Source organism: Trichoplusia ni, unplaced genomic scaffold, assembly GCF_003590095.1.
Source record: "Trichoplusia ni isolate ovarian cell line Hi5 unplaced genomic scaffold, tn1 tig00000615, whole genome shotgun sequence".
Taxonomy (NCBI): Eukaryota; Metazoa; Arthropoda; class Insecta; order Lepidoptera; family Noctuidae; genus Trichoplusia; species Trichoplusia ni.
Genome location: NW_020800046.1, coordinates 33,672 through 61,655, shown reverse-complemented (window position 1 = coordinate 61,655; position 27,984 = coordinate 33,672). Strand labels below are relative to the sequence as shown.

General features: G+C 35.8%; 4 protein-coding genes and 1 pseudogene across 4 annotated transcripts; 3 read left to right on the top strand and 2 right to left on the bottom strand.

Moving 5' to 3' along the window:
• Nucleotides 1-1,497: 1,497 nt before the first annotated feature.
• On the top strand, nucleotides 1,498-7,414 carry LOC113507116 (integrator complex subunit 5-like). Its single transcript, XM_026889974.1, has 5 exons — nucleotides 1,498-1,746; nucleotides 1,823-1,991; nucleotides 6,587-6,726; nucleotides 6,991-7,075; nucleotides 7,189-7,414. Exons 1-5 carry the CDS (start codon nucleotides 1,705-1,707, stop codon nucleotides 7,326-7,328), a joined length of 576 nt encoding a protein of 191 aa, XP_026745775.1. The 5' UTR covers nucleotides 1,498-1,704; the 3' UTR covers nucleotides 7,329-7,414.
• Nucleotides 7,415-7,826: 412 nt separating this feature from the next.
• Nucleotides 7,827-11,868, top strand: LOC113507112 (GPN-loop GTPase 1-like). Its single transcript, XM_026889972.1, has 9 exons — nucleotides 7,827-8,033; nucleotides 8,374-8,499; nucleotides 8,798-8,965; nucleotides 9,620-9,816; nucleotides 10,173-10,373; nucleotides 10,751-10,803; nucleotides 10,880-10,962; nucleotides 11,040-11,180; nucleotides 11,675-11,868. Exons 1-9 carry the CDS (start codon nucleotides 7,961-7,963, stop codon nucleotides 11,755-11,757), a joined length of 1,125 nt encoding a protein of 374 aa, XP_026745773.1. The 5' UTR covers nucleotides 7,827-7,960; the 3' UTR covers nucleotides 11,758-11,868.
• A 174-nt stretch (nucleotides 11,869-12,042) lies between these two features.
• On the bottom strand, nucleotides 12,043-23,317 carry LOC113507113 (annotated as a pseudogene).
• Nucleotides 18,374-21,776, bottom strand: LOC113507110 (tRNA (guanine(37)-N1)-methyltransferase-like). Its single transcript, XM_026889970.1, has one exon. It carries the CDS (start codon nucleotides 21,736-21,738, stop codon nucleotides 20,401-20,403), a length of 1,338 nt encoding a protein of 445 aa, XP_026745771.1. The 5' UTR covers nucleotides 21,739-21,776; the 3' UTR covers nucleotides 18,374-20,400.
• Nucleotides 23,318-23,440: 123 nt separating the features above from the next.
• On the top strand, nucleotides 23,441-24,663 carry LOC113507111 (opsin-1-like). Its single transcript, XM_026889971.1, is given in 2 exon segments — nucleotides 23,441-24,494; nucleotides 24,496-24,663. Coding segments are annotated over 2 exon segments (1,146 nt in total). The 5' UTR covers nucleotides 23,441-23,456; the 3' UTR covers nucleotides 24,604-24,663.
• Nucleotides 24,664-27,984: the final 3,321 nt, after the last annotated feature.

The window sequence follows — 27,984 nt, the reverse complement described above, 5'->3', positions numbered from 1 at the left end:
AGTTTAATAAATAAATTATTTAAAGAAGCGTCTTTAATATTTAAGTATTTGCTTTCACGTATTTAAGGTAGAGACATTTACTTAACTACTCTATATCGCTCATCTTGGTCTCTACGTATTAAAATAGCATTTAAACACGAACCGAAAAACGTATGTTTTTATATAAATAAATCAAGAATAGATTCACAGTAAATAATTAATGTAGGCAAAACCTTCTTCTCCCGTTTTCTCAATTATAAAACTGAAATTTTCTGGTACATTCGAAACGTATTTAATAACAAAAATATAAGATACTTACGTATAAACAAATTATTCATAGAAATACAAAAAGATTTCCTAACAATATCTTAGTACGCTAACAATCTAACTTATCTAAGTAGTTAAACTAAATTGGACATAATTAAAGTCTTTTGTCTATGGCGTAACGTAATTTGTTTAATTAGTGCGACGGTTTCAGCTATCATAATAAAGCTGGGGACAGTTGTAAACTCTATGCACGCTGACTTGTCTATGCTTGTAATCTTTGGATCAATATCTCCTGCGCCTCGAGACTGGAAATGATACGTTAATTTTATTAGCACTCGAGCGATAGATCGCTTTGTTATTAACTGTTATATTGCCAATAACTCTTTCATTAAGTTGAAATTCTCAGATTTAATCAATTCCCGTTACTCTATGGCTTTTTTTAACAATGTTTTATGGATCTTGATGAAGTTTACATCGATTATTTCAAGGAAATAATAATAGGTTCAAAAGAATTTGAATATTTTAATAAAAGAAACGTAATGATTTTGCCGGAAAAACTGAACTTTAAGCTTCTTTCACAGTAAACTCGTGAATTTATTATAGAAACGTCCAATAATAAAACGGAAAACGAACTCTCATAACAAATAGAGTAGAAACAAAAGAAGCTACAAACAACTCCGGTTCAAAATAGTTTGTTTATCTATTTAAAAGAAAGATTCTCGACGTCTGAATGAAGTGGCTGCCCACAAACAGCCAAGGTTGTACGAATAACGCATAAAGCGCCTTTCACAAAAAACAAATGAAATCATCATCAAAACCACAAATGTTGGGCCAAACGTACTAAATCTTATCGCGTTTCGTCGGATAACATTGGAACAAAGATTGGGCAAACATTGTCTTGATATAATCAAACAATACATGTAAATTAAACGCGGAGCGCTGTGGCCGGAAATTTTTGGCCATTTAAAATTTTATCGCGCCCGACATTGGATATTAAACGTTAATGAACTTTTAAACTTGGTGCGCGTAAACTATGCGCCTCTCAAAACATATGGATTCGTTCGTTCACAAAAACTCGGGTAGAGGCGTTTTATGGTTGTGCCATACATTTCTTTGGAATAATTTACTAGGGTTACTCGGCCTGCATAACAACTTTTTTGTAACCTTATTGTATTGTATGTAGATGTATGTGTAAAGAACAGAATTACACTTTTTTTTTTTTTTTTTTTTTTTTTTTTTTTTTACCAGGTTATGTGTATTCATTAAGAAAGTATTATTGTCTCATCTACATAGTACTATACTACTTTATTATACTACTGTTATTTAACATTTCTCTCATATTATTAATATTCTAATAAAATATTTATAATTATTTATCACTAGGACGGTAACAGCGGTGTTGTGGAGGGTGCTACATCACTATCCCTACTGTTAGTCGAATTGGTGTCACCAGATGTCATGTACAACGGTCTGCCGTGGCCGGACGAAGACTTTACTAAGGTAATATATATAATACTAGCTGTTGCCAACACAACAAAACAACAACATCAACATAATGGTCGTATGTGCTCCGCAGCAAGTGAGCATCGAGCGCGAGCTGTACATGCGCGGCGCGCTGGAGAGCTGCGCCGTGGCCCGCGCCGCGCTGCGCCGCGCCGCCGCCGCGCCGCCCGCGCTGTGCCTCGCCTCCGCGCTGCTGCGGGCCACCGCCGCCACGCTGCTGCACCGCCTCAGGGCATACCTCGGTCAGGGGACATCGTAAACATTAACTGGTGATACATAGGCAGCCCAGTCATCCGCGCAATACATAGCATTGAGCGGCACCTCTGCTCCCTAGATGGCTCCTAGCTCTCTAATTAAATGGGCCCGTTCCGTTCCGTATTAGCGTTTCATCTATTAAATATGATGGGACATCCACACCTCCATGACCACTTGCCAACATGAGTAATACAGGTTTTTTATAATATCAGAAATGCAAAATGTGAGCTTTATTACGTTTTGTAGATTATGTTAACTTTTTTATACTAGATGCAGTTAAATGTAAAAGTAGACACCTTTTATAATTTTAATTTAATTTAATTTAATTTAATTTATTTATTAAGATAACATAATCCACTTGTTAGTAATACATGAATAATATGGTTAGTAAGTCACAATCACAATATAAACATATAAAAATACAGCAACATACAGAATAGATTAGACATGAAGTCTTATAACATTATTCATGTACGGGGAATCTACCCTATAAGCTATCATGTTCAGGATGCTGTTGGTGCTGGCGCGTACTCTGCTGACCATTGAAGCGATGCGTTTTCGCATTATCGCGCTAAAACCGTCAACATGCGCGTCCGCGAACATGCCGGAGGCACTACAATAACGCGGCAACCCCAACAGCATCCTGAACGCATTATTATACTGGATCCGAAGGGATTCGTACGATCTTCGAGTATATGTAATCCATAGGCTGCACGTGTAGAATGTTGTGCAATACGCTCTAAACAAGGTTGTTTTAGCACCAGTGGAGCAACGTACAAACCTACGAGATACCATATTAGCTCTTACCGATAAAGCCCTTCGTTCCCGTTCCATGTCCATGTCGTCACGTAAATCTGAGGCAACCACATGACCTAGGTATTTAAAACTATCTACTCTTTCTAAGGAGGTTCCATTTATTTTTAGCGGGGGAATATTGGTGGGATATTTAGTTCCGGATTTAAAGACCATAACCTGGCTCTTTTTTTCATTATATTTAAGTCCATGGGTTTGTGCATACCCCTCACATAAACAAAGCAGCCTCCTTAGACCACAGACTGAGGCGCTCAACAGCACCATATCGTCAGCATAGCTGAGATTATTGACGCATACGTCATCAATATGGCATCCGACATGTTCGTTGCTGAGCGTGACAATCAGTGCATTAATATATAAATTAAAGAGTACAGGAGAGGTCAACCCTCCCTGCCTCACACCACACTCCATTTTATACGAATCAGACAGTTGCCCTGCCCACCTTACATTGTTGACCTGGTTTCCATACCAATACCTAAAGATATTTATGACTTCTGGAGGCGTATTCTCCTCTTTTAACTTTTTCCAGAGTATGTCGTAGGAAACCAGGTCAAAAGCCTTAGAAAGGTCTAAAAAACACGCATATATTGGCGTTCCCCGATCTGTATAATATCTGACAGTTTGCTTGAGACACATAATTGCACATTCGGTTGAGAGTTTGGGCCTAAACCCAAACTGATTGTCATGTATTTGAAGATGTTTATTTAACTGTATCTCAAGCAATCTATCAAGTACTTTAGCTATAATGGTGGCCAAGGATATCGGCCTATAGTTGCCCAGATCCGACATGTCCCCAGATTTATTTTTAACAACTGGTATCACTATGGTTTTTATTAAATCGGGTGGTAAATAACTATGACTCATACATAGGTTACAGAATAGTGATAACACTCGCGAAATATGAGCACCACCGTACTGAAGGTGCTCAATGCTCAGACCATCATGGCCAGGGGACTTACCTCGCGACATGTGTCTGATCACGTTCTCCACGTCCTTGGCCCTAAAACGTAAGCCCACCTTTCCTTCAGGTTTCTCAGCATTGAGCATCTCCCCCGATGGTCCCAACTGTGAACGCACATAGAAGTGATCCTTGAATAAATTAGCAATATCTCTCGTATCACTGCAGCCATTGACACTCACAGGCAGACCAGGCCCACTATTCAATTTACTTGTGGATTTCCAGAAGCCACGAAAATCTTTCGATGCATGTTTATCGGCAATGATATCCATTTTTATTTGGTGCTGATTATTTTGGCACCATTTTAAACGGGATTTGAATATCTTCCTACTAGCACACATTTTTTCATATTCACGACCACAATACGGTTTTCCACTTAAGACCCAGCACTGAAAGTTTAACCTGGCCTCCCTGTGAGCATCTCTGACATGCCTATTCCACCTATTAATACACATTTTTTTTTGTTTCCTACTTTGTTTACTTAATATTGCCGCATCTGTGAGGGCCGTTACAATATTACGATATAATCGGTCAATGACCGGTTTATGAGAAATATTGTTACAAAAACTATCACAACAATGTCTAAACTCCGATGGAAAATCAATTAAACGCAAGTTTTCATGACAGACACTGCGATAGGAATCAATCTGCTCCGGACTTCTCTCTCCCCATACTGCATTATTTACTGTTACTGACTTATGACATACCTTTGGTGTTAAAAGGTTAAAATTACATTCTAGTATGAGGGGAAAGTGGTCAGACCATAGCACATCATATTTCACGTATACATTATTAATAGTCGGCACAGTAGCCTGTGTAATCAAACAATGATCCAACCATCTCCTGGATCCATGCGCCTCACTCACAAATGTATAAGTATCACTATTTATACCCAACCTTTCAACATCAATACATAACAAATTTTGTTCACTAGTAAAAGCAGAGAGTTCTCTAAAAAACAATTCATTAGGGTGGGCATTAAAATCACCCATCACATATACAGATTCTATCATACAGTCATCCGTTAAAGCACTCACCGTACCCAGACAGTCCGTAAAGTCCGACAGGTTATCCGGCGAGTCTGTGGGCATGTAGACACTAATTACCACAATAGGTCTGTCGTTTGTAACGATTTTAATGGCACACACGCGCGGATTATTACACTGTATAACAGATACGTTTTGAAACACGTCACTGCGCCATAACAGCGCAACACCTCCGTACGGGCGGCCACGCAGCAAGCCAGCTGCTGTGTCAACGGCAGAAGTACCAGTTGAACTAAATTTTTCTGTCAATAGTGCTCAGGTACTGGATCTCATCCGGTAACAGCCACGTCTCCTGAAGCGCAATGATATCAGAAAAACGGCACATTTCTCGTATGTTATCGACGGAACGTTTAACGTTTTTACAGTTAAAACTAGTTAACGTAAAGGTGCTATGCATTATATGTTTGATTTGTGGCCGTTTTTGTTGACATATCTCTTACATATTTGCTTTTAAAATGCACGAAACGCCTAAATATAATGCCTTCAGGCCATATATTTTCATCTAAGAATAAAGATAATTTACTTTCTGATACAAAGAACTTGTATGCGTTGTGTTCTTTTTGTTTCTTAGTGTTTATCTTTTCTAATGATACAACATCCTGTGTTTTACTTTGTATGTAAGACACTATGTCCTTAGCCATCGTATCTTTATGGACATTAGAAATGAAAATAGGAACTTTCCTTTCAGCCGCCTTGAAACTTCCTTGAACGTCACGCGCAGTTCCCGCTTTGCCTGCATACCTATAATTCGATCTTTTCTTGTAAGATATAGTTCTCCACTCAGTATTATTTCGCGACTCGCATTCCGATTCCGCTGCATTAGGTGATACGGGCGCACTCGTTATCAACACAGTCAGCTGATCGTCCTTTTGTTGTTTAGTTTTGTTCTCAGTTACCGGCGCGAGCGGCGGCGGCGTCCGAGGCGATTTTTGCATATCACGATGAGTCACTACGACACTCGGCTCCTCGTTAACGCAGTTCACGATTTCTTTGTCGCTTATTTTCGGATACCTACAATTGGAATTATTCTGCAACTTACTGTTTGCAACAAGTTCCTCTTTTTGTAATTTATCACACACACTATTTACTTCTATCGTTGAGTCATTAATAGCATTAGCTTCATTATTATCAATCCATGCGCCACTTTTGTTATTAATGTATTGTGCTGGGGTATACATTATTCTGTCGTTTTTTAATCCGATAACTTCGTTTCTTAGGTCTTCAAGCTGCTTGACCGAAGCATATGTCGTCTTAACTTGCTCAATTTCCTCTTTTACGAGCAGCAAATCCTTGAGAAGTTTCGTACAATCAAGATGATCAAATGTAATAGGCGGCAATTTTTCTAATTGCCTCGCCACAAATATTGGAATTGCATCAGGATCTGTTACTTTGAAAAGACTAATGATGTCTTCCAAATCTCTAACTTCCTTTCCTTTACGTTTTCTAGATATTTTACGTACATCCGTTGACAGAGAATCAAACAACAGCGATTTTGATTTCTGTATTTCTTCGCTTGAGAAAGACGTTGTACATATTCTCATTAATGTAATTTCGTCTATCACCGATATTTTATTTTGTATATACGAGAGCAACTCGTCTATCACAATGTTACAAACACTGCACTTTAACGTACTCGACATATTGACGGTACCGATCACACACCCGTCACAAAGCGATGCGTGCGCGCGACTGTGTAAATAATATTTCCATTTAGAACTCCAGGGCCCAGAAAGAGATTATTAAATTTAAAAAAATATTGTCCTAGATCGTCACACACAGTCTGCTGAGATGGCAAAGGAACGCGCTGCGCTTACCGAGCTACTATCCACTATGACACTGGGACAGTTACTGCCGCACCCACTCAACCACATGCTCGAACTAGCGCCTGAACTAACAGCTAGCGAGGTATCAACATTATAATACTTTTTGCTCTATTACATTTTTAGCTGCTCATTACTTGGCAAAGGATGATTGGCTTTATTATTGTCTGAGCCCTTTTATATTAATACCATAGAAAATGTTTTTTCGTTTCATGTTCCTATCAATAAATCATTTACTGACAAATGCTGGAAATTGGAAAGTACTTTTTCTTTTTCTGTACCATAAGACTACAATTAAACTGCTTGAATTTAATGTTTTAAAATTATCGAATTTAATTTTGTGTTACAGATAGTGCAAGTTTTACGTGATTGTCTATGGAACTATACGAGAGATCACGTGCCTTCGCCGGCGCTTTTTGCTTGTGACTCCACTGGTAAGAAACAAAAAAAAAACTACAAAGACGCAACGTGGTGTTACTGGCTTTTATAGATTTTATAATTAACAATAACTGCAATACATTATAAAAATTGTGTCTATCTCATGCAGGTCTTCATTGGCGCGATCCCTCAACGTGCAAACCACCCGCCACGTACACGGACACTTTAAGATTGATAATACAGAAGAGAATATCAAAACTTGGACACATGTACCCAATAATGTTTTTGAATCTTGAGAAAGAAAGCTAAATGTTATGCCCTAGTCTTAATCAAATCATTTGTAAATATGTAAATAAGACGAAGTGAAGAAAATAAAGTGCCTAAATTTAGAACAGTTCCTTATTTTCATTGCCTGATTATCTTGGTTCAAATATGTCTAAAAATACTGAGCAGTGCCATTTTTTTTTGTAAAAATTTAACAGTATAAACCGCCCCTGAAATATATTTTGAGTAGAGGAATAGTCTAGTCTTGGAGATCCTGTACAGTACGCCAGTCTGTGAGTGACATGTCGATCGATCGACTCGATCCCTGCGTAGGACAAGTATTATTTTGTGTGATTCACGAATGCTTATTCTGAGTCTGTTCGACGTTGTGTGTGATTTGAATGTTTGTGAAACTCACCTTAATACATGTCATACAAATAATAATAAAACTCGTAGTCTATTACGACACATATTTCCCAGTTATTGATTTTTTGTCATACGGTCTATGGCAATTTCAACATTAGTTGTCATTGTTGTCAGTTGACTGACAGTTGAAAGCATGAGAGCGTTGTGTTTGGGTTGTAATTTACTGATGTTGTGATTAAACTGTGCGCATTTCAAGAAAAGTCTTAGTTTATGTTATATTAAGTGCAGCCTAGTATTACCATTCTGTAAATATGGCTGCTAGTGAGGAAAAACCTGAAGCAATGGAGGAAGACTCTAGGAAACCAATATGTTTGATTATTTTAGGTTAGAAAAGTGTTTTTTATTATTTTTATGTGAAAAGCCACTATTTACCTAAAAACACACAAATATTTACGACTTTACATATAAAATGGGACTTAGTGTATATTGTGTAAACCCATTTACATGAATCAACACACTAAATCTTGAAATTTAGCTTATTTAGCATGAAAATGTAAATATACTGACAGGCCTTTCGTTTTGTAGTAATTTCCTGAAATAATACCCAACGACTATTAAATGCTACAGAAAGATAAAATATAACATCTTGAACTTCACTGTTTCCATAAAAAACCTTTACAACAAGTATATAACTGTAGTTTCACATGCTGTTGATGTGTTATAGGAATGGCGGGCGCCGGTAAGACTTCATTCACACGTCGTTTGTCAGGAAAGGTTATTGACGGATCAAGACCTTACCTGATCAACTTAGATCCAGCTTGTAGAGAAGTTCCTTATCCTGCTAATATAGGTAAGTCTACTATTCATGATTCTATGTAATCTTGAGTCTGTTAGCCCGAGTGGCAATCAAAAGATATGATAAAACGTGTATATGTTATGCAAAGATACATTATATATTACATTATCAAGTAGTTTAGCATATTCAATCATATGTTCAGGTAAAAAATATACAAGATAATTAAAATGGGATCTGAGCAGCCAAATCCTTGCTTGTCATTGATTGTCGCAAATTTCCATAAAAATAACAATTAATTTAAAACAGAAAGAAGTGGTGCTTGTTATTATAATGTTTATAAACTATTTTCCAGATATTCGGGATACTGTAAACTACAAAGAGGTTATGAAACAATATGGGTTGGGACCCAATGGAGGCATAGTAACAGCTCTTAACCTATTCTCCACAAAGTTTGGTCAAGTTGTGGATCTCATTGAGAAGTCAGGAAAGAAACACAAATACTGTATCATAGATACACCAGGTAAATAATTTATGATTCATCCAACAGGTTTATGTTCCAAATCTATGAAAATGAAACTGATGTTTCAATTTTATAAGATGGAAAATAAGATGTGTGAGTAATCTAATATATAAAATTCCCGTGTCACGATGTTAGTTACCGTACTCCTCCGAAACGGCTAAACCGATTTTTACCAAATTTTATATGCGTATTCAGTAGGTCTGAGAATCGACCAACATCTATTTTTCATACCCCTAAGTGATTAGGGTAGCTCACATTAAAAAAAAATTATTTTATTTTTTGGACGAAATTGTTTGTTTTTATTTTTTTATAATGTGGCATTAAAAATACACACCACTAGAAAAAAAAATTCGGCGAAACAACGTTTGCTGGGTCAGCTAGTAATATTATATTATAGTTTCATTTTATACACATAGTAGTAGTTCAGTTTCAGAATTATTCATATTAGGTCATAAGTTAATGATAATTTCTCAAATGATAGATTAAAAAATGTATGTTACATAAAGCATCAATTAGCTCTTTTTGCAAAGTTTTGCTTCCATACTTACTACAACTGTTACAACTTGTTACAACTTTTTGGTATTTTTACTTTCTGGTATCTTACTTCTAAACGAAAATAACCTTTATTAATGTTAATTATTTCACTAATTCCAGGTCAAATAGAAGTGTTTACATGGTCAGCATCAGGCACAATAGTAACAGAAGCATTAGCATCATCATGTCCTACAGTAGTTGTGTATGTAATGGACACCGTCCGAAGCGTCTCACCCGTCACATTTATGTCCAACATGCTGTATGCCTGCTCAATATTGTACAAGACAAGGCTGCCGTTCATTGTTGTTATGAATAAGGTAAGAATGTAAGATTTATTATTTGATATGGACTTTTTATACCTACACATGATAACTTTTTTGATTGAAAAATGTACGTTTGTTCTTACCAGGCTTAGCTCAAGTCTAAGAGAAATAAAATCTAAATATTTAAGTGCTGTTAAATAAATAAATATTTTCTCGTTGATATTGGTGACTTATTGTCATCTAACAACAATTCATATGTATATATGTAATATCAACAATTCATTTCATTCAATCAATAATTCTTTATGGTTTTAAACCTCCCAGTAAAGCACATTCAGTTGCCCCTATGGTATTAAAGTATTCATTAAAATATACAACCTTATTTAACATTTCCCTCTCGTAATATAAAGACAGACGTCGTAGACAATGCTTACGCAGTTGAATGGATGCGAGACTTCGAGGCGTTCCAAGAGGCGTTGGACGCGGAGGGTGACGGCGAGACTGAAGGTGGGAACACCTACATCGGGAACCTGACTCGCTCTATGGCGCTAGCTCTTGATACATTCTACACAGATCTGAGGTGCTGCGGAGTCAGTGCACACACTGGCGCTGTGAGTATGTTTATTTATTTAACTGCTTTATTTATGCATACGAAAAAAAAAACTAATCTTTACAAAGAGATACAAAAGGGTTCTGCTTATTCATCAATTAAAAGAAATCTGCTAGCAGCATTCATAATTTTACAGCGAAGTGTGTGTGTGCTTTTATTTCCATTTAACTTGTGGTCAGGTCAGCTCTCATTTATTTGTTAATTTAATAACAACAAGTTAGTTGTGAGAATTATGCTATTTCCAAGTTGACAAGTAACTTAGCTTATCATGAAACTGGAAAGAGCCATATGATTTTGGTGCTCAATATGATAAGAAGAAGAATTAAAGAAATTGGTCCATTAATTTTATTATTTTTAAGTATTGCCCGTTTATTTCAGGGTCTGGATGAATTCTTCAAACTAGTAGATGAGGCTGCAGAAGAATATGAAAAGTATGTATGGATTTGCCTTAAGTTCACATAAATTCGTTTTTCAATAAACTAAATTTTTGTGTTATTTTGTGCACAGAGAATATAAAACAGACTGGCTGAAAATGCGTGCAGAAAAGTTAGAAGAAGAAAAACGGAAAGAAGAGGAATTAAAAAATAAAGGTACATAAAATAGATAGTCAATTTGAATTTATTTTTGAAAACAAAATTGATCCTTTACAATATTACTTGTTCCGTAGGTCCAGATGACACTGTGATAGATAAGAAGAACTTAATTGAAGAAGTATCAGCAGGCCGTGAGATTAGCGACATGTACCTAAAGCACCCGGCTAATGAAAGTTCTAGTGACGAGGAAGGCACTGAGAACGAACCTGAAATAGGTATGTGTGGAAAAACCTCTTTTGTTACTTTTCTTAACCAATCAACTGGGCCTATTGCGGTCATAGGTGTGGCACAAGTGGCGCCAGGACGCTCGGATCTCAGTCTTCCGCATCCACCTTGCTTACTCTTTTAGCCTAAAGTATATGGACGAATAACTAGGATCTCAAAATCATTATAGATACAAGGGCTTTAAATTTGCTGTTTTCTCTAACAGACATAAAACAAACAAATTTTTTTACCTGATGTCAATTTTTATGCAATGCTAAATGATACTAATTAATGAAGGCCATTTCTGCTACTAATTAGGCACTGATTATTGAATTAATAATGGTTTACGTATTTATCGGGACTGTCAAACTAGTTTTTCACCCAATGGAATCCTTAATCATGAGCTGACGGGGCGGTGGGTCGCGAGTCAAATTAGGCACCGGTTTTATAAGGAATACTACTATAGTTTTTTTAAGGGATTTCTAACAATACCATTTTATTCCAGATGACAAACCAGAGGACGTGGCGATGTTTCAAGAGTTTATAAGGAAACATGTGAAACCAAACGACAGCGGAAACAAAACGTAATGATAAGGTCGTTAAAAGACTGTAAATATAAATAAAGGTAAGAATATGTTAGAAACCAATATTACAGCATAAAACTGCTTGTTAAGAATTAAACAACTGAAATTGTCGTAACTTGTATTTATTTTAAATTTGTCAACACAACCATTTGTAATTCGCAAACGATAGATGTATTTACGAATGCAATTTAATAAATATTTAATGTGATAAAGATCTTGATAAAATTATTATTAAAGCTATTAAGTAAGTAAAATGTTTTCAATTACTGTAATAAGGCATATTCATATACACAGCAACATAGATTTAATCAGCGAAACATTTGTTGAAAAAATACAGTACAAAGACAATTATGTTAATGTCAAGTAAAATGCCGAAAAATAAATAAGACGATACAAATTATAAATAACTAAAATAATTACGAACATATTTACAAATTATACAACATAACACCTGGTTTCTGAAAAAATATTCTACTCAAAAAGTTACCACATACGCCTTGTAAGACCAAGTTCGCACAATTTGAATTTGAAATCAGAAAAAAACATTCTAAATTGTATTTTCACACGACAGCGCTTTTACATCGCCGCGCTATGTATCAACTAGCTTTGTATGTTCAATACTCTGCTACGTTAATTTCTACTTTAAAGCTTAGGTCTTAAAGTATACATTTAAAAGCTTAGGCAGTCTGGATGATAGACTTTTAAAAAGCACCCGTGAATGAATAAGCGCTGTCATCGATTTTTAGTCTTTTAGCCAGGTTAGTTTGTCATTGTGCGCAGTGTGTTGTTCATAAAATAAATAAAACATGCATAAAAAATATTTTTTGATCGGCACTTATGCAATTTTCATAGGTATGTTTGGTAATTACAGTATCCAGTAAATAAAGTGTCCTTAAGTAATTGCAGAAAACTTTTTTACAATTCAATTCTTAAGTATATAAAATAAATTTTAACAATATTCTAAAAACAGATTAAGCTGGCTGCCAGACTGTTGGGATAAGTAATTTTATTTGTTATGTTAAGTACTTTAATGTGATCAAAAGATAACTAAAGCGCCAATATTTTTAATTATACCATTACTATTTAAATTCGAGATGTTAGAGATAAATAATTTAGTTTAATGAGACAGAATTGTAATGTAATCCATCTGATTTGTCATTCATAATTTAAATATGTAGAATGAATAGTAATTTGAATTGCCATTTAAAACTTCCATTCCTAATTAGTAGTCATTTAATATGCCATTTAAAATCTCTAATAATAAATAATAAAGTAAATAGTACACGAATATTAAATGGTACAGATAGTTCAACTCATCTGCGCGTGCGCCGCTATGTATGTGTGGGACTGAGTCCTATGTTCAATTATTGAGATTTGTGTGGCAAACAGATGGACATCATTGTTTATTAACAAAGGTCACACACACATGACGTCGTGCGCAAAGCCGAGTTGAAATGATTATTAGTATAGCAATTGGCCTATTAAACTAAGATTTTAGGTTAATTAGGTACTTTTGACCGCAATTTGGTATAGCGTATGAAAGATAACCGCTGAGCGAGTTTGTCAAATCGTAGCTAAAATACAGTGTATTGTATTTGTATGAATGTATTATTATGACGGTCATTTCAGTTTTAAATGGGTTATATAGCCGAGCGAAGGCAAGGACCACGTCATTTGTAATTTAAAGACTTTAGAGCCTTAGTACAAATGCAGAGTGCATACTTAAGTATTTATGGGTTTCTTTTGTTTTCATTTTATTGTACAGATGACGTGTGTTTCTTAATAACTTAAAAATTATTGTGCTGTAGTGTGACATTAACGCTTCGCGCTGGTTTCATGAGATATTTTTTTCTTAAGAATGTTTCTTGTTAAAAATTAATGTGTTTATGTTAATTAAGTTAATGGCTTAGTAATTACGACCATCGGTTTAGGTTTTTTTCGATTACTGTATTTTTTTTGCCGATAATTTGTAGTTCTACTATTTATGATTATCTTTTTGTAAATATTTATGCAATAAGGGGTTCAAGTTCAACTTTATTTTTAAAATAATGTAATAGCCGTGTTATCTGGTCATTATAAGATGACCTAATAAATTATTACTAGATATTAAATTCGAACTAGGGATGACGTGATTATGTCGTCAGCTACCGACCATGTGTTGGTAGAAAAATTGTTTAATATTTTTAAAATGTAGAAACAAAAATGTATTTATGCTTTTTTTGCTGACTTTATCTATGGTATCGTTGACACAGGGTAAACTTAGACAATATGATGGTTCTTACCAACAAGGAAAAAATAAATAAGTGAAATAATTTCTAACCTAATTTCTCAAAGAAAACTGAAGTCTCAATTTACCCCGTGTTACTTGCATAGAAATCATTTAAAACATTATTTGTACCTGTCTATATCACGTCCGTAGCTAATTTAGTAATTATTATAACTATTAAGTATTTGCTATACACAGGAAGGAGGTATATGATCACTATTTGTTATATGATTGCTATCAATGCCGTTTGTCAAGTGACTGTTGTGGTTGTATTCGTGTCCATTGACGGGTAGCTTAGGCGATGAGCCGCGGCCAGCCCTCTCTAGCGACGCATCGGATAGCTGCCAAGCTGGTAAGTACGTAAGGGCGCCGTATTTGTCCTTGTGTGCTAATGCGGGGTTCGGCCATGTGTTGTCTGTGCTGCCTATTGATGTGTATCTGTTTAAGAAAACATATTATTAGTCACAATATTTACATAACATTTTTGTGAGAAAACCCACACTATAGAAGTTGCATTTCTGCATTCACGGCTTCTATGGACGGAAATAGAAAACTTCGAATTGAAATTCAAGAAGATTATTCAAAACTGCTGCTAACTTTGTGTGGCAAACTGATTTTTTGCGTTTGCCAGACAAAATTGAATGAAACTATTTTTAAGATACAAATATGATCTGTTATAAAATGAAGGGAAATCTAGTATGCTTTATGATGCATAGATATATCTCCGATTTAGAAACGGTTTGATAGAAAAGAGTCTGTTATGAGAGATAAGAACTACAAATATTTTATCAGTGAATTGCACGCGCTTCTGCACTTGTTATGTACGAGTGCAAAGAGACCACGTGGAGCTGTTATTTACATAATTTAAGAATCTTTACCTGTCAAAACACAGTTAATACCGCTATTTATTTAGTAAAATGGGTTCTTTCTAAGTTATTTCTACACATTGTTAAAAAGACTATCGAGCCTACTTAAACTTACTACTATATGTTTATATGTTTTACTCCCTGGTGAATTAATTAAGGATAATACTTCCAGGAATAGTAAAACTATACAATAACCACATACTAATTAACGTTTTTGACTGATATTTTTATTATTCTTTGTATTCGTGGATCTTCGATACAAGGCAATTTAAAGATATGACTTACCCTTTATCATATAAGCTACAATAAGGCACTCTCTGCTGCAGGTATAACTCCATATCTGATGGTAGGTCCAGTTCAGTAACGGGGACACTCGGATTATCTGTGGCCAGCTTGGATCCGTAGTCTGTTGGATAAATGTGGACAAAGTTATAAGCTTTGCGAAATTATGCACGGAAGATATTGAAAATCTGTTAATTAGAGACAAGTTCATAATAACATTCGCACTGCGAAGGTATTGTTTCAAACTTATAATATAAGGTTTTCGCCTACTGGAAATATAAATTGAACTTAGCGTCATACAACCTGCTTATGTCTAATCAATGGATAAAAGGAACATTATCCAAAGATATGTTACCCGAATAGAACGTAAGATAAATTAAGTTTGTTTTCTACATTTGAAAAATATTCTTATTATTTTGATTGGATGAATCTACTGGATTAGTATATGGATAAGTTTAAGTATAAGTAATGTTTGTAAGATAATCTTGTCAACTGATTTACTTACGACCGATTGGAATTCGAATGTTATGAACATTCTTCACTATCAATATCGTTGCCAAAAATGTCCTTTTTAAAATTCCTACAGAAATAACTTACTATTTACTACATAACCGCCTAATTCCTAAAGATAACGATGTTATTACAGTATTAGCTATCAGATTTAACGCAAACATTTTTATTTGCATTCTTCTTTACGATAAACAAACTTTATGATGCGTGGGAGGGCTTTTTTGCACTTCTGTGTGTGAGTAATTGAAATATACACACATACACATGGGCTTTAATGGTAATTTAGTACACAAGGTAGTCAGTTATTAGTCACAAGGTTAGAAAGAGTATCTTATTGTTGACGTCAATAGTTTAAATCTGCCTAGTTTTTATTTCACTGGGATTTTACAAACATTCAAGTCATATGCACAAAGAGTCCCAGATTCACGACGAGAGTTGCGTGCATGAGAATGAACTGAAAAAAGGGAATGCTACAAAAAATAAGTAGGCAGAAGAGGCAAGTGGTAAACTTAATAAAAAAGAACCTGATCGCTGCTGGGCCAACCGCTGATATTAGGAACATGAAAAATAACAAAATGGTAAATCTGAACGGACCAGAACCTGAACGACAGGAGTAATAAAAAGTTGATGTTACCTGCATAAACTTTAAGTTCTCGCTGTAGGGGTCTGTCCTCCTGGTCCCCATGAGACACGCCTTCAGCCGACTGTCCTGCTCCAACAACCTCTGCAGCGTCAACTTCAGTTCACCTTCAGTCACTATCAAATTAACACCATAATGTTCTTCGATTTCTTTCACGAAACTTTCGATTTCTCTAAACGGTCCCTTTGTACGTATATACACAATTTTGAGTTCACTACCGATGTCTTCGCGTTTGTAAATATCACGCAACACGTTTATTGTCAAGTCTAGTAGCACTGTACAGTCTTTGCCGCCGTTAAATGAAAGGAAAACTTCGTCGATTTTGTATTTTGTGAAGCATTCTTTAAGTACCTGGAAATAAGAACAAGTTTTTAGAGTCATTTTGAACTTCAGGACAGATGTCAAAAATGCAAAGAAAAAAGTTCTTTGATGCGTAGTAGGAGAGTAAGAAGAATCATGCCACTGGCCTTCATAAAAGTTAAAATATTATTTTACACTGTTTGCTTTCAAAACAAGCAAGTCATTACAACTGAGTAAGTGCTAATACGACATCTATATCTAGCTACTCACGGTGTGTATCAGGAAAATAAAATAATCTTAAATAAAATCTCATTATTACGCACTGAGATTGTTCAATTCTTAATCAAATAGAGATACAATTAATAAAAAAAACATGAGCGCAAAAATCATTACGTGCGAATAAAATATGTGAATAGAGTTTTGTATGTTTCCAATGTTGTAGTATTTTTTTGTTAATCATAAATACGAGGATCTAAATCATACCTGTTCAGTCTCTTGCAAGATATCTGTGACGTCGGGAAGGTCCATCGCTATATCTTCGTCGGCAGTTTGAATTGCTCTGGCCTGCGGAACGCGAAACAGCTTTTATTTATTATCTACCAAATTAAATACGATGTTACGCTTAGTGACTTCGAGATTTTGTCTGTTTGTTACAAAAACTCCAAGGTCGCGATAAAGATATTTATTATTATTATTTGGTTAGTTAAAGTATCTTATAGCTACTTAATCGTGATGGTTGTGTGGCGAATATGGTCGCAAAATTTGGGATTTAGGATGAAATTTTGGGAATCAGATTATTTCCCTATCCAGGTTAAATACGTAGAATTTTTTACTAGGCTTAAATAAGTTGTAGTAACTGTTTCTTAATGACAAATGCATTACGTAAAATACTTATTGAAAAAACACTCTTTCAAAAAATAGTATTCGTTACCAAGATTCAGTTTAGCATTTCTTCATATTACACTTATCTTATACTTAGAAGTTTTTGAATAATTTTCTTGAAGTTTTTTTTTTATATTAAATGTAATAAGCAAACCCGCGAGACATACCTAAATACATAAAAAATACCGTTTTAAGTTACTCGTGAATTTATTAGCGTCGATTCAGCGACGGGGCGAAACCTGACTGGTTCGTTTGAAGGAAATATATCCTCTGCAGACAACTTAATTCAGTTTGCACAGCTGATAACATTTTAACATAATGCATGGGTAATGGAGGGAAGTGCTCATTAGAATTCTTTCTTTGGCTATCTTTATCTTGTTACAAGAATTATTTTCCTTTGACATTATTTTGCGTTTCCTGCATCATTTTTGGAGTATTTTTAAGACTATTAATGTTGGACATTTTGGACAAACAATATTTCACAGTTTAAATGTAGGAAAATTATGGATAAGGTGTTATCTTCATTTCATTTTATACCTTATAATTTCCTTTTAATCTGCGTACAATCACGATTTTCAGTAGAGTCGATTGCTAAGACCTGATGAGTATGCGCAAAAACTAGTCTTTAAGTGTAATTTCTAGAAATTGCTCAAGAGGCCCATTTACATGATATTTCGGAAAAATAACAATGATTTGATATCAAGCCTCCGGGAGTGAGTCTAATGTGTAGTACTAGCTGCAAGTTTACTTAAAATAATCGAGTTCTATTTCAATCGAATTTAAATCGATTTGGTGCTCTGGGAACTGACACTAGCGCAAATGCGTTCTGAGGGCAACGTTGGTTCTACGCTTGATCGACGACTTACGTTGCTGATGACACTGGACCGCTACACGAACTTAATATTGTCAAAAACAGAACGAAACCAGATCCAACACTGCGCCTTTAGATATTTTTTTAACCAATAACGTAACCTCCTTTATTATTTTACCGTTGAAGCTCTTTGCAATCTATCGGGTATGGTGTACCTATCTTAGATAATTTTGAAAAAGTAATCGGTTAATATCAGTATGTAAAGTAAGTATGTCAGAATTATCGAAGCCTGCCTGAACTCTATGTATGTGTCAATGCAATAATTCGTTTTGTTTATCGTAACTTGCTAAAAAGAATTAAATCCTACATGCTAAATACCCACCAACATCAATCTGGTAATTCAATCAGTATAATTTCGAAATATACGTATAAAATTAATAGCTAATGATTACATCCTCTGCGGTGCCGTCATTACGCGCATGCAACGAAGCTGCGAAAGTAATAATTAGATAAGAACCTACTTATTCACACGTTGTCAGTGATCGTCTATGATTAGATACAGTAGTTTTTTACATCTTTGTTTCGTCAACTTTCAAAGAATTGAGTAAGTAGGAAAGCCCTAGGCATTCCCTATAGAAGGTGTGAGTAACCGTTACATCATTTAATATAGTGAAAGCATATTAACGCTTACGGTGTCTGTCTATAATCGCTTCACCAAGAGATAGTTTGGGATCGAGAATAAGGATGTACGAAGAATGCCACTGGATCTTTGATGTTGACTGGTCTACCACGAGCCATGAGCTAAATTGTTATCAACCGACTGTTGTGTCTATGTACCTACCTACATTACAAGCGCTAATAATTAAATCAGCCTGTGATCAATCAATTCTAGTTGTAGTCATGCTTAAATTCGCAATCGATTCTTAGGTTTACCAATCTAATCTGCACCAATTAATGTTATCCTCGTAATATTATTAATCAATGAAAATAATTCGGTCACGGGTAATTGCAAGATTATAAAAGTAATTTATGAAGTAAAAATAAATACAAATAAGAGGTATTGCCTGATTATAGATATTATTCCCGATTACCGTCAGCTCAATACAAGACTCTTGTTGTTGAGGTAACGAGATGCCGCTATGCGCTGTCTGGTGCGTAACATGCTTCTATTATAACAACAGTCCCACATAATGCTTTTTCGTGGAAGCATTTTTGTTCCTGATAACATGCTACATGGGAAATAGCCGATACTGTAATAGTGACTATTGAATTAGGAACTTGGTAAGTACTTAATAAGGCAGAATTCGCAGATGTTACATTTTAAATATTATCTATAACATAAACCATCACCATATAAACAAGCTAAACCTTAAGATATTCCTAAAGTTGCGTTAATTTTCTGGCAGCGGGACAGCGCGGGTTGCGGCGTCTCTCTTACACAGCGACAATAATATTACTGTAAAAGGTGATGACGACCCTTTAAACCTTCTACTGGGTTCAGCAAAAGTCGAGCAGTGCATTGCGAGCGATCCCGTGACTAGCTTAAGCACTAGATGGGCGCTGTGTGTTGTTAGTTAGAGGAAGTCTGCCAAATGCCCACGTCGTGCCCTTACGCTAGCCTGATGACTTAAAAAAGGGTAGCTACTGGTTTCCACTGGATGCAGAAAGCGGAGGCACGAGTTTTATCGACCAACTTGAAGGAGATCTTCGTATGGCATCATAGGACTTACTACGTTACGATTGATTTGCCTACACTCAGTCAACAAGACTATCAAAACATGAACCTCATACATACTTACAGAAGTTCATCTGATTTACTATAAAAAACAAGACTAATACAAAATTTTCACAATATATAGCTCTTATCAGCTCTTATCATGAGTTATGTCATTTATGATAGTATGAGTAACATTGAACAAGATATTTGCAAACAATACTCAGAAAATTTGTTTTCTGCTCAAGCAGTAGACCAAATTAAAGACAGTTTTTATGCATAAAAATTTATTACATAATTTTTGGTTTACATAAAAACACTACAAAAGTTACCAATTGGCTCTTATCAATAATATTATGGAAATCTTAGTAAACACTTATACACACAACTTTTTAAGAGGAGGTTCACCCAGGGATTTGGGACCGACTAAAACCTCTTTAGTTAACTTAAATGTCACTCTCATCATTTCTTTTGTTGGAGCAACCTTGCGTACATTATAAATAAATACAATATCTGAGGATATATCATGTCCTATGTTTTTGATCACTAATTCTTTTGCCAATTCAGCTTGATCATCACCACTAGGAACAAAACAGTATGCGTATACAATGATTTCTTGGTTAAAGTTTTCAGCTGCAGCAGTGTCTTTGAGTAAACCGTTGAAGTATTTCAAAAATTCTACTGCTAGAGCTGGTAAGTTCATTGTTATGCGAATCTTCCCGTCCACCTTCTCAACACCTTTACACAAACGCTCTAAGTACTCTTTGAATACATTACAAATAAAATCCTTTCCGTCTTGATTGTATGATTTAAAACACGACATCCTGATTTTGTTGACATTTGCATTGTAATTCAACCATTTGTATGATTCAGGATTTAAATCATTGGCAAATACTTTTGTTATTTTTTTGGCCGCTGGAATTGCAAAGGGTCCAACACCACAAAAGATATCAAATAAGACATCTTCAGGATGTAGGTATTTCAAGATTCTTTCGTGCTCCTTGCATAAGCGTGAGTTCCAGTACACTTTAGAGAAATCAAAGTGGAATGTGCAGTTATTTTCTTTGACAGATACTTTGAAATCTTCATCTCCAGCAAGTACTTCCATGTCAAAATTTCTGTAGGTATTATCAATGGTGTTGCACTTGTTAACTACAGTACGACAAGACTTTAATTTGTCTATCAGCACTTGTCCGATAACAAAGCGGTATTCAAGTAGATGATCCCTTAAGTTTAGATGAATAATATGTCCAATTTGGGTAAATCCACTCACACCCTCCTCATTTTCAGGAAGAACAGCTTTGAATATAGTTTCATAATCCCAGTTGTCATATGATATTTGTGCATCTTTGAAAATCAAATGATCCTCTGTTACATTTAAGTCTTGGAGCAAGACTCGATCATTTTCACTGAAGTCTTCCCATTTCATCACCTTTTCAGGATTCAAATATATGCATTTCTTGAATGGCGAATCTTCAGCTTCGTTCAGATCTCTTATCGGCCTAAAGGCTTTAAGTTTTAGGAAGTAATTTTTGCACATTTTCATAACATTATTAACGTTTTCTAGCTTGACCTTTAGAACTGGCACTTTTAAATTGCGCAAGAATTTATCTCGATCGAGAACTTTCATACCCCGCACCCCCACAGGCAGTATCGAGACACCGGTAGTTGCACTCATTTTACGTATAAAACCGCGGATGTAACCAAAAGTCATACCAAAACTATGAGAAAAGTTGTTAACACATCGTTTATACTAACCTATTTTGAGGTCAGATCCGATGTGAATCTTCAAGTAGTAGTATGTAGAAAGTCCGTATGTTGTTCAGTATGTTTGTTTTTTTACTTTTTTTGATAACAAGAATAAATTTAATACATTAATATTTAGGAGAAAGTGCAGAACTCACTATGATGCGTGACACTAGGATCACATTACTTGTCAATTTGACGGAAGGACATGCTTCAAACTGACAGCCTTGTTGTTTGACACTAACGTTCCGTTTTGCATGATATGCAATAAAAAGAGCCAACTAAAGCCCCTGACAATCGTGTTTTCACGCGTATACGCGTTTTACAATTAATGTCATATTTCTATACCTTACGAACTTTCTAGAAACTTGGAGTATTTTCTTTAAAGCCAATAATTGCCAAGCATAAAATGCAGGAGAAAAGAAGTCCCTGTTCTGAAACGGGATAATTTATATTCAAATAAAAAATATAAGAATCCTTAAATAAATAACTGTTTATAAATGACGTGGATATTACTGTTAATAAAAAAAACGTTTATTAATATCGCTTTTGTCGATCTGAATCCAAATAGGATATTATAGATCTGTCGCATGCTCCAAAGCATCACATAAATATTTTACTGAAAATATATGATTTCTAATCCCTATATGATTTTAAATCCTTTTTATAGGGCCTGAACTGATGTGGCCTGAACTCCAAAAGAGGTCAAAGGCCTACTCTTTGCCACGATACCAGACAAAGACGCGAGCAGCTGTAGCTAAAACGGATAGGTAATAAATGACTGTAGTAACGTAAACGGTAAATTTAACGGTAGTAAAACTTGTGGTAATATGGAAATGGGAACTTGTGCATGTAAAAATAAAAGTGTTGTGCATGCACTTGTCTGTAGTAAGACATTTAAGGAAGAAGTCTAGTCTTAGAAATAATTCGGGCAACGAATCGGTAAAGATTTTGGTAAAAAATGCTTTGTCATAAGTTTGTTTCTGTTCCGTTCGGATATATTTGCGTTTTTTGGTACATCTACCTAGAGTTTCGGCATAGTATGCCTGGTGTAATTAATAACTCTGCCTTGTCATACGATATTTAAAGCAATCTCAGAATATAAACCAGTGCGTTCAATATCTTTATTCTAAAGTAATCTTAAACAACGTTGGTTTATTCTTTGGTAACTAATTAAAAAACCTTATCAGGGAAAAAATAATATAGATTAACACATTAATACATATATAACTCGAAACCCATATTTACCAATCACGTTGCGCTGGTCTCATGGTCAGAAAAGTTGTTATAACATAATTAAATCCATGTAAAGTAGGTACCTTTGGTACCTACCGTGTTTACTTTTTCGTTGTAGGTATACAAAACCCTAAAGAAACATGAGCCTGTTAAGAAAGTCTTCACTAAGTAGCCTAAGGCTTAAGTTTACCTTCTTATTCGTATATCTAATTATGAATATTGATTTTCTTGGCGACGTCATGTTTAATCCATAAGGTTTTGGTATAAAAGCCGCCCGAAAAACACCAAACATCGAGTAGTCTCCACGCCTCGGCAGCTCCGCCGCATTCGGGTTTGGTTACATTACAGACTGGAGTAGTTCGTTCTACGATTTTCTCCAGTATCTTCGTAATAACCATCTCGACACGAGAATTCTCCTGATTTCAAATACACATCAATAATACAGCGATAATGGCGATGGATTCCGATTCTGGACCTGGAGTGGCAGCTCTGCAAGCATGGGGCGGCCAGGGTGCGGGCATGGGCTCCGGCAACCAGACCGTCGTGGACAAAGTATCAGCTGACATGCTCCACATGATCGACCCTCATTGGTACCAGTTTCCACCAATGAACCCGCTCTGGCACGCTCTCCTGGGATTTACCATCGGAGTTCTCGGATTCATCTCCATTGCTGGTAACGGCATGGTTATATACATATTCTCGTCCACGAAGAGCCTGAAAACACCATCGAACTTGCTGGTTGTAAACCTTGCTTTCTCGGATTTCCTCATGATGTGCGCTATGGCTCCAGCTATGGTTATAAATTGCTATAATGAAACATGGGTATTTGGACCGTTTGCTTGTGAACTATATGCTTGCGCAGGCTCTCTGTTTGGATGTGCTTCTATCTGGACCATGACAATGATTGCATTCGACCGTTACAACGTCATCGTGAAAGGTATAGCTGCTAAGCCTATGACTAAAACTGGAGCCCTTCAGCGCATACTTGGAATCTGGCTCTTCTCTCTTGCGTGGACTCTGGCACCTTTCTTCGGCTGGAACCGTTATGTACCTGAAGGAAACATGACTGCCTGTGGAACTGACTACCTGTCCAAGGATTGGTTTAGCCGAAGCTACATCGTGGTGTACTCAATCTTTGTGTATTTCATGCCACTGTTCCTGATCATCTACTCATACTACTTCATCGTCCAGGCCGTATCTGCTCACGAAAAGGCGATGAGGGACCAGGCTAAGAAAATGAACGTCGCTTCACTTAGGTCCTCTGAGGCTGCTAACACCAGCGCTGAGTGCAAATTGGCGAAGGTTGCGCTGATGACCATTTCTCTGTGGTTCATGGCGTGGACTCCTTACCTCATCATCAACTACACCGGAATCCTGGAGAGCGCGCCCATCAGCCCTCTGGCAACGATCTGGGGCTCTCTGTTTGCTAAGGCTAACGCCGTGTATAACCCTATTGTGTATGGTATCAGCCACCCTAAGTACCGCGCCTGTGCTGTACCAGAAGTTCCCAGCTCTGTCCTGCCAGGTGTCACCTGAGGACGGCGGCTCCATCGCTACGGGCGCCACCGTAGTCTCTGATGAGAAGCCTGCCGCGTGAAGCTCAGGCTGCGGCAGCGACAACCCCTCGCCTCAGGCTCGCTTCCCGCCGCAAATACGACCCTGAAACGTGTACATAGAGCTCAATATCTCTCAAATTAGACTTGTAAATAAAGTGCCTGTGTATTAAGTTTTCGCCGATGCACGATGTACAGTGTAATAGATATTAGTACTTTATTTTGTGAAACAGTACATCCAACTGATGAATATCAAACAATATCCCGCCAGGAATGAGACTACTCCTCTTAGATGTAAGATACGATGGATTTTACGACGAACCGGCTTTGTATTATTTGGTCAATAAAGTATTTTCAGGCAAAGTGGTGTGTGACCACATAAAATATTATCTTTCTTTTATATACTTCTGACTCCTGCCTACTAGTATTTAAGAATTAGTAGAGTATGCATCTACTTATTTACTGAAATACACAATACAATACAAATTACTATGAATGAAATAAAATATTACATTTAAATTAAAACAATACAATGAGCAAAATAAATATGCAATTTTGAATAAAGCTCCATTTGAAACAATAAATACGTTCACAAATGACTTTAATTTGTAAACTTAGAAATCAACGAAATCGGTTTAATACGTTGTTAAGGTCTGTAAAGAAAGCTCTACTTAGTATGGGTTAGTTGAATCGAATGAATTAGTCTACCTAGTAGCAATAAGTAAAGTTCATTCAATAAAATCATTCATCATTGGCCTAGCCTTTTCCCAACTATGTTGGGGTCGGCTACCAGTTCAACCGGTTTCAGCTAAGTACCAGTGTTTTACAAGGAGCGACTGCCTATCTGACCTCCTTAACCCAGTTACCTGGGCAACACGATACCCCTTCGTTAGACTGGCTGTCAGACTTTTTTAAGCTTCTGACTACCTGTAACGACTGTCAAAGATGTAGGAATAACAGCCGGGACCCACAATTTAACGTGCCTTCCGAAACACGGAGGAACTCGTTATAACATAGATGGTCACCCATCTACGAACCAACCGCGTCAAGCATAGCTTAACCTGTGATCGAATCACTTATACGGTTATAGCTTAGACATGAGCTCCTCTCGTTAGTTCATTCAATAAAATAACGACATTAAAAATGCTACATGAACTACAAACTAATTTGATATAACCAACCCTTATATAGGTAGAAATTTCTTAACGCCAAGGTTAATAGAATTTGCTAAAGTTCATTGTCACTGTAAATACCAATTTCAGAAGAATAATGTGCAATTGTGGAGCTCAAGTATTATTTCGACGTAAATAGGGCGATATATCTTTAGCAGTGGATACAAGACTCGCGTTTTAAATAACGAAGTAGAAATTTAATGATATGAATTAAATAATTGAAATATTCTTCTTTATAATAACGATACTTTTTGACTTTCCAGATAACGATAATATTGACCCATCGTATCATTTAATGAAAACAAGTTTTCAACTGGTAAACATCTCAAGCGCACGTAAAAACGAAAGAATATCAATGTTCCAACGGCGTTTGCATAAAAATATCATCGCAAAAAGATCTACGAATCAGAAAACAGGATTCCGATTTCTCGAAACAGAAAATACTATTTTAAGGTTATAAAATCTCCCGCCATTCTTGTTCGTTCGTTTTTTTCTTGTTTACGTTTAGTTGTTATTGCTGTTAATGTGACTTGGGTAATGGTCGGGGTCGAACGTTCCACTTCAGAATCACAGTTTTCCGAAGCCAATAAAATCTTATTTCGTACCAACTACAGTTTTGAACTCTTGAATGGCCGCCTGAGATTTATTCATGGTGTTTTCGATAGACATCGTTCGTTTAAATGGCTGCTGTTCCTGTGATTGGTTAAGACAGTCGTATTTATGCGAAAATTTGATATTTGGTGAAGAATCTATTTCTGAAAAAATACTTTCATGAGAGTGAAAGTATTTTTTCGTTTTTATATGTTTTAAATTATGTTTATACTAAACATAATTTAAAATTCAGTAAAGCGCGAAAACTGAATGAAAAATAAAATCTATTTATCTCCATAATCTCGACTGAAAGAGCATTTAAATTGCGTGTCTCAAATTTTTAAATAAAGTCTAAACCCAAATTTCTATTTACTTGATGAATGTAATCGCTTCAACATGTAATAAGCTATTTAAATAATTCCACGCAAGTATCTATTCAGATACAAAAACATTTTTCATCTGCGCATTAATTAAAAAAACAATTTGAAGGCGCGAGGCGCAAACAAAGATTCATTCATTTGAGAATCTCGTTTTCTTGTTACGGTTAAAGCTCGCTAAAGTTTTTTAATTTAAATTCGTGTCCCGAGGACAATGCATTGCTACATTGTTGAGTTGTGCAGTTGACGGGCAAGTTTTCGGGACCTTTGTACACTCGTAAAACATTGATTCGTTGTACAAACAAACGAATATCTGTGCCCGCGGTGTGTTGTGAACTCATTAAAAAGTTAGTGTAATAAAACGTTGTCTGTAGTGGGAGAAAAAGTTTAAATTGATTTAGGCGTTGGAGAGTATCGTGTCCTAATTTGTTAAGGCTGTTCACAGCTTTTATAGTTTAGTGAAATAAACCATCTTTAGCCTTTTGAGGGTTCTATAACCAAAGGGTAAAAACGGAACCATGTTTCTAAGACGCAGCTGTCAGTCTGTCCGTTTGCCACCAGTCTTATAAACCGTGAAAGCCAGACTCTTGAAATGTTCACTGTTTGTGTATTCCTATTGTCACTATAAAAAGAAGGATCATTAAAAAAATAACAAAAAATAGAGATCAAGGTTACGTTGATCAATTTTGTTTATAAATGTACGGAATCCTCAACGCGAATTCAAGTCGAACTTGACTGTATTTATAATTAGGTTTATTGAATAGAATTAACTTCATTCGTTTAATTTTCACGACGAGCTTATCACGTTTCTAGATAATACATAGTTAGAAACAATTTAATGTTTGATACTGATGATGAAATCTAAATTGTAAATTTTTCTGTCTGTACATTAGGACATAATCTAATTGAATTCAAAGGACTAGTTAAAATCGACTAAAAGTAAAACTCCTGTTCACTATCGGGTTTGGTCACACTGGATTTGTGCAAAGAACCTTTTGACCAGCAATAATTGAAAAAAAAAAACACGTTTATTCATAGAAAAATGTACGGTACCCTTGTACTGTACACTTTTAATCAAATCGACAGTTCAATTCAATGGTGTGGAGTTGTGAACAGACAGATTATTCGAATTACCCAGCCTGCTAAATAAACCTTTTCCAAACACCTGAACCGATTATATTAATCGTGTACGCAAACACGGCGATTGTTAATCTGTACAGCAAACCGCAACAGTAAAAACAGGGTAATTTTATAATTGACCCTCGCGTTGATTTTAACAATTTAC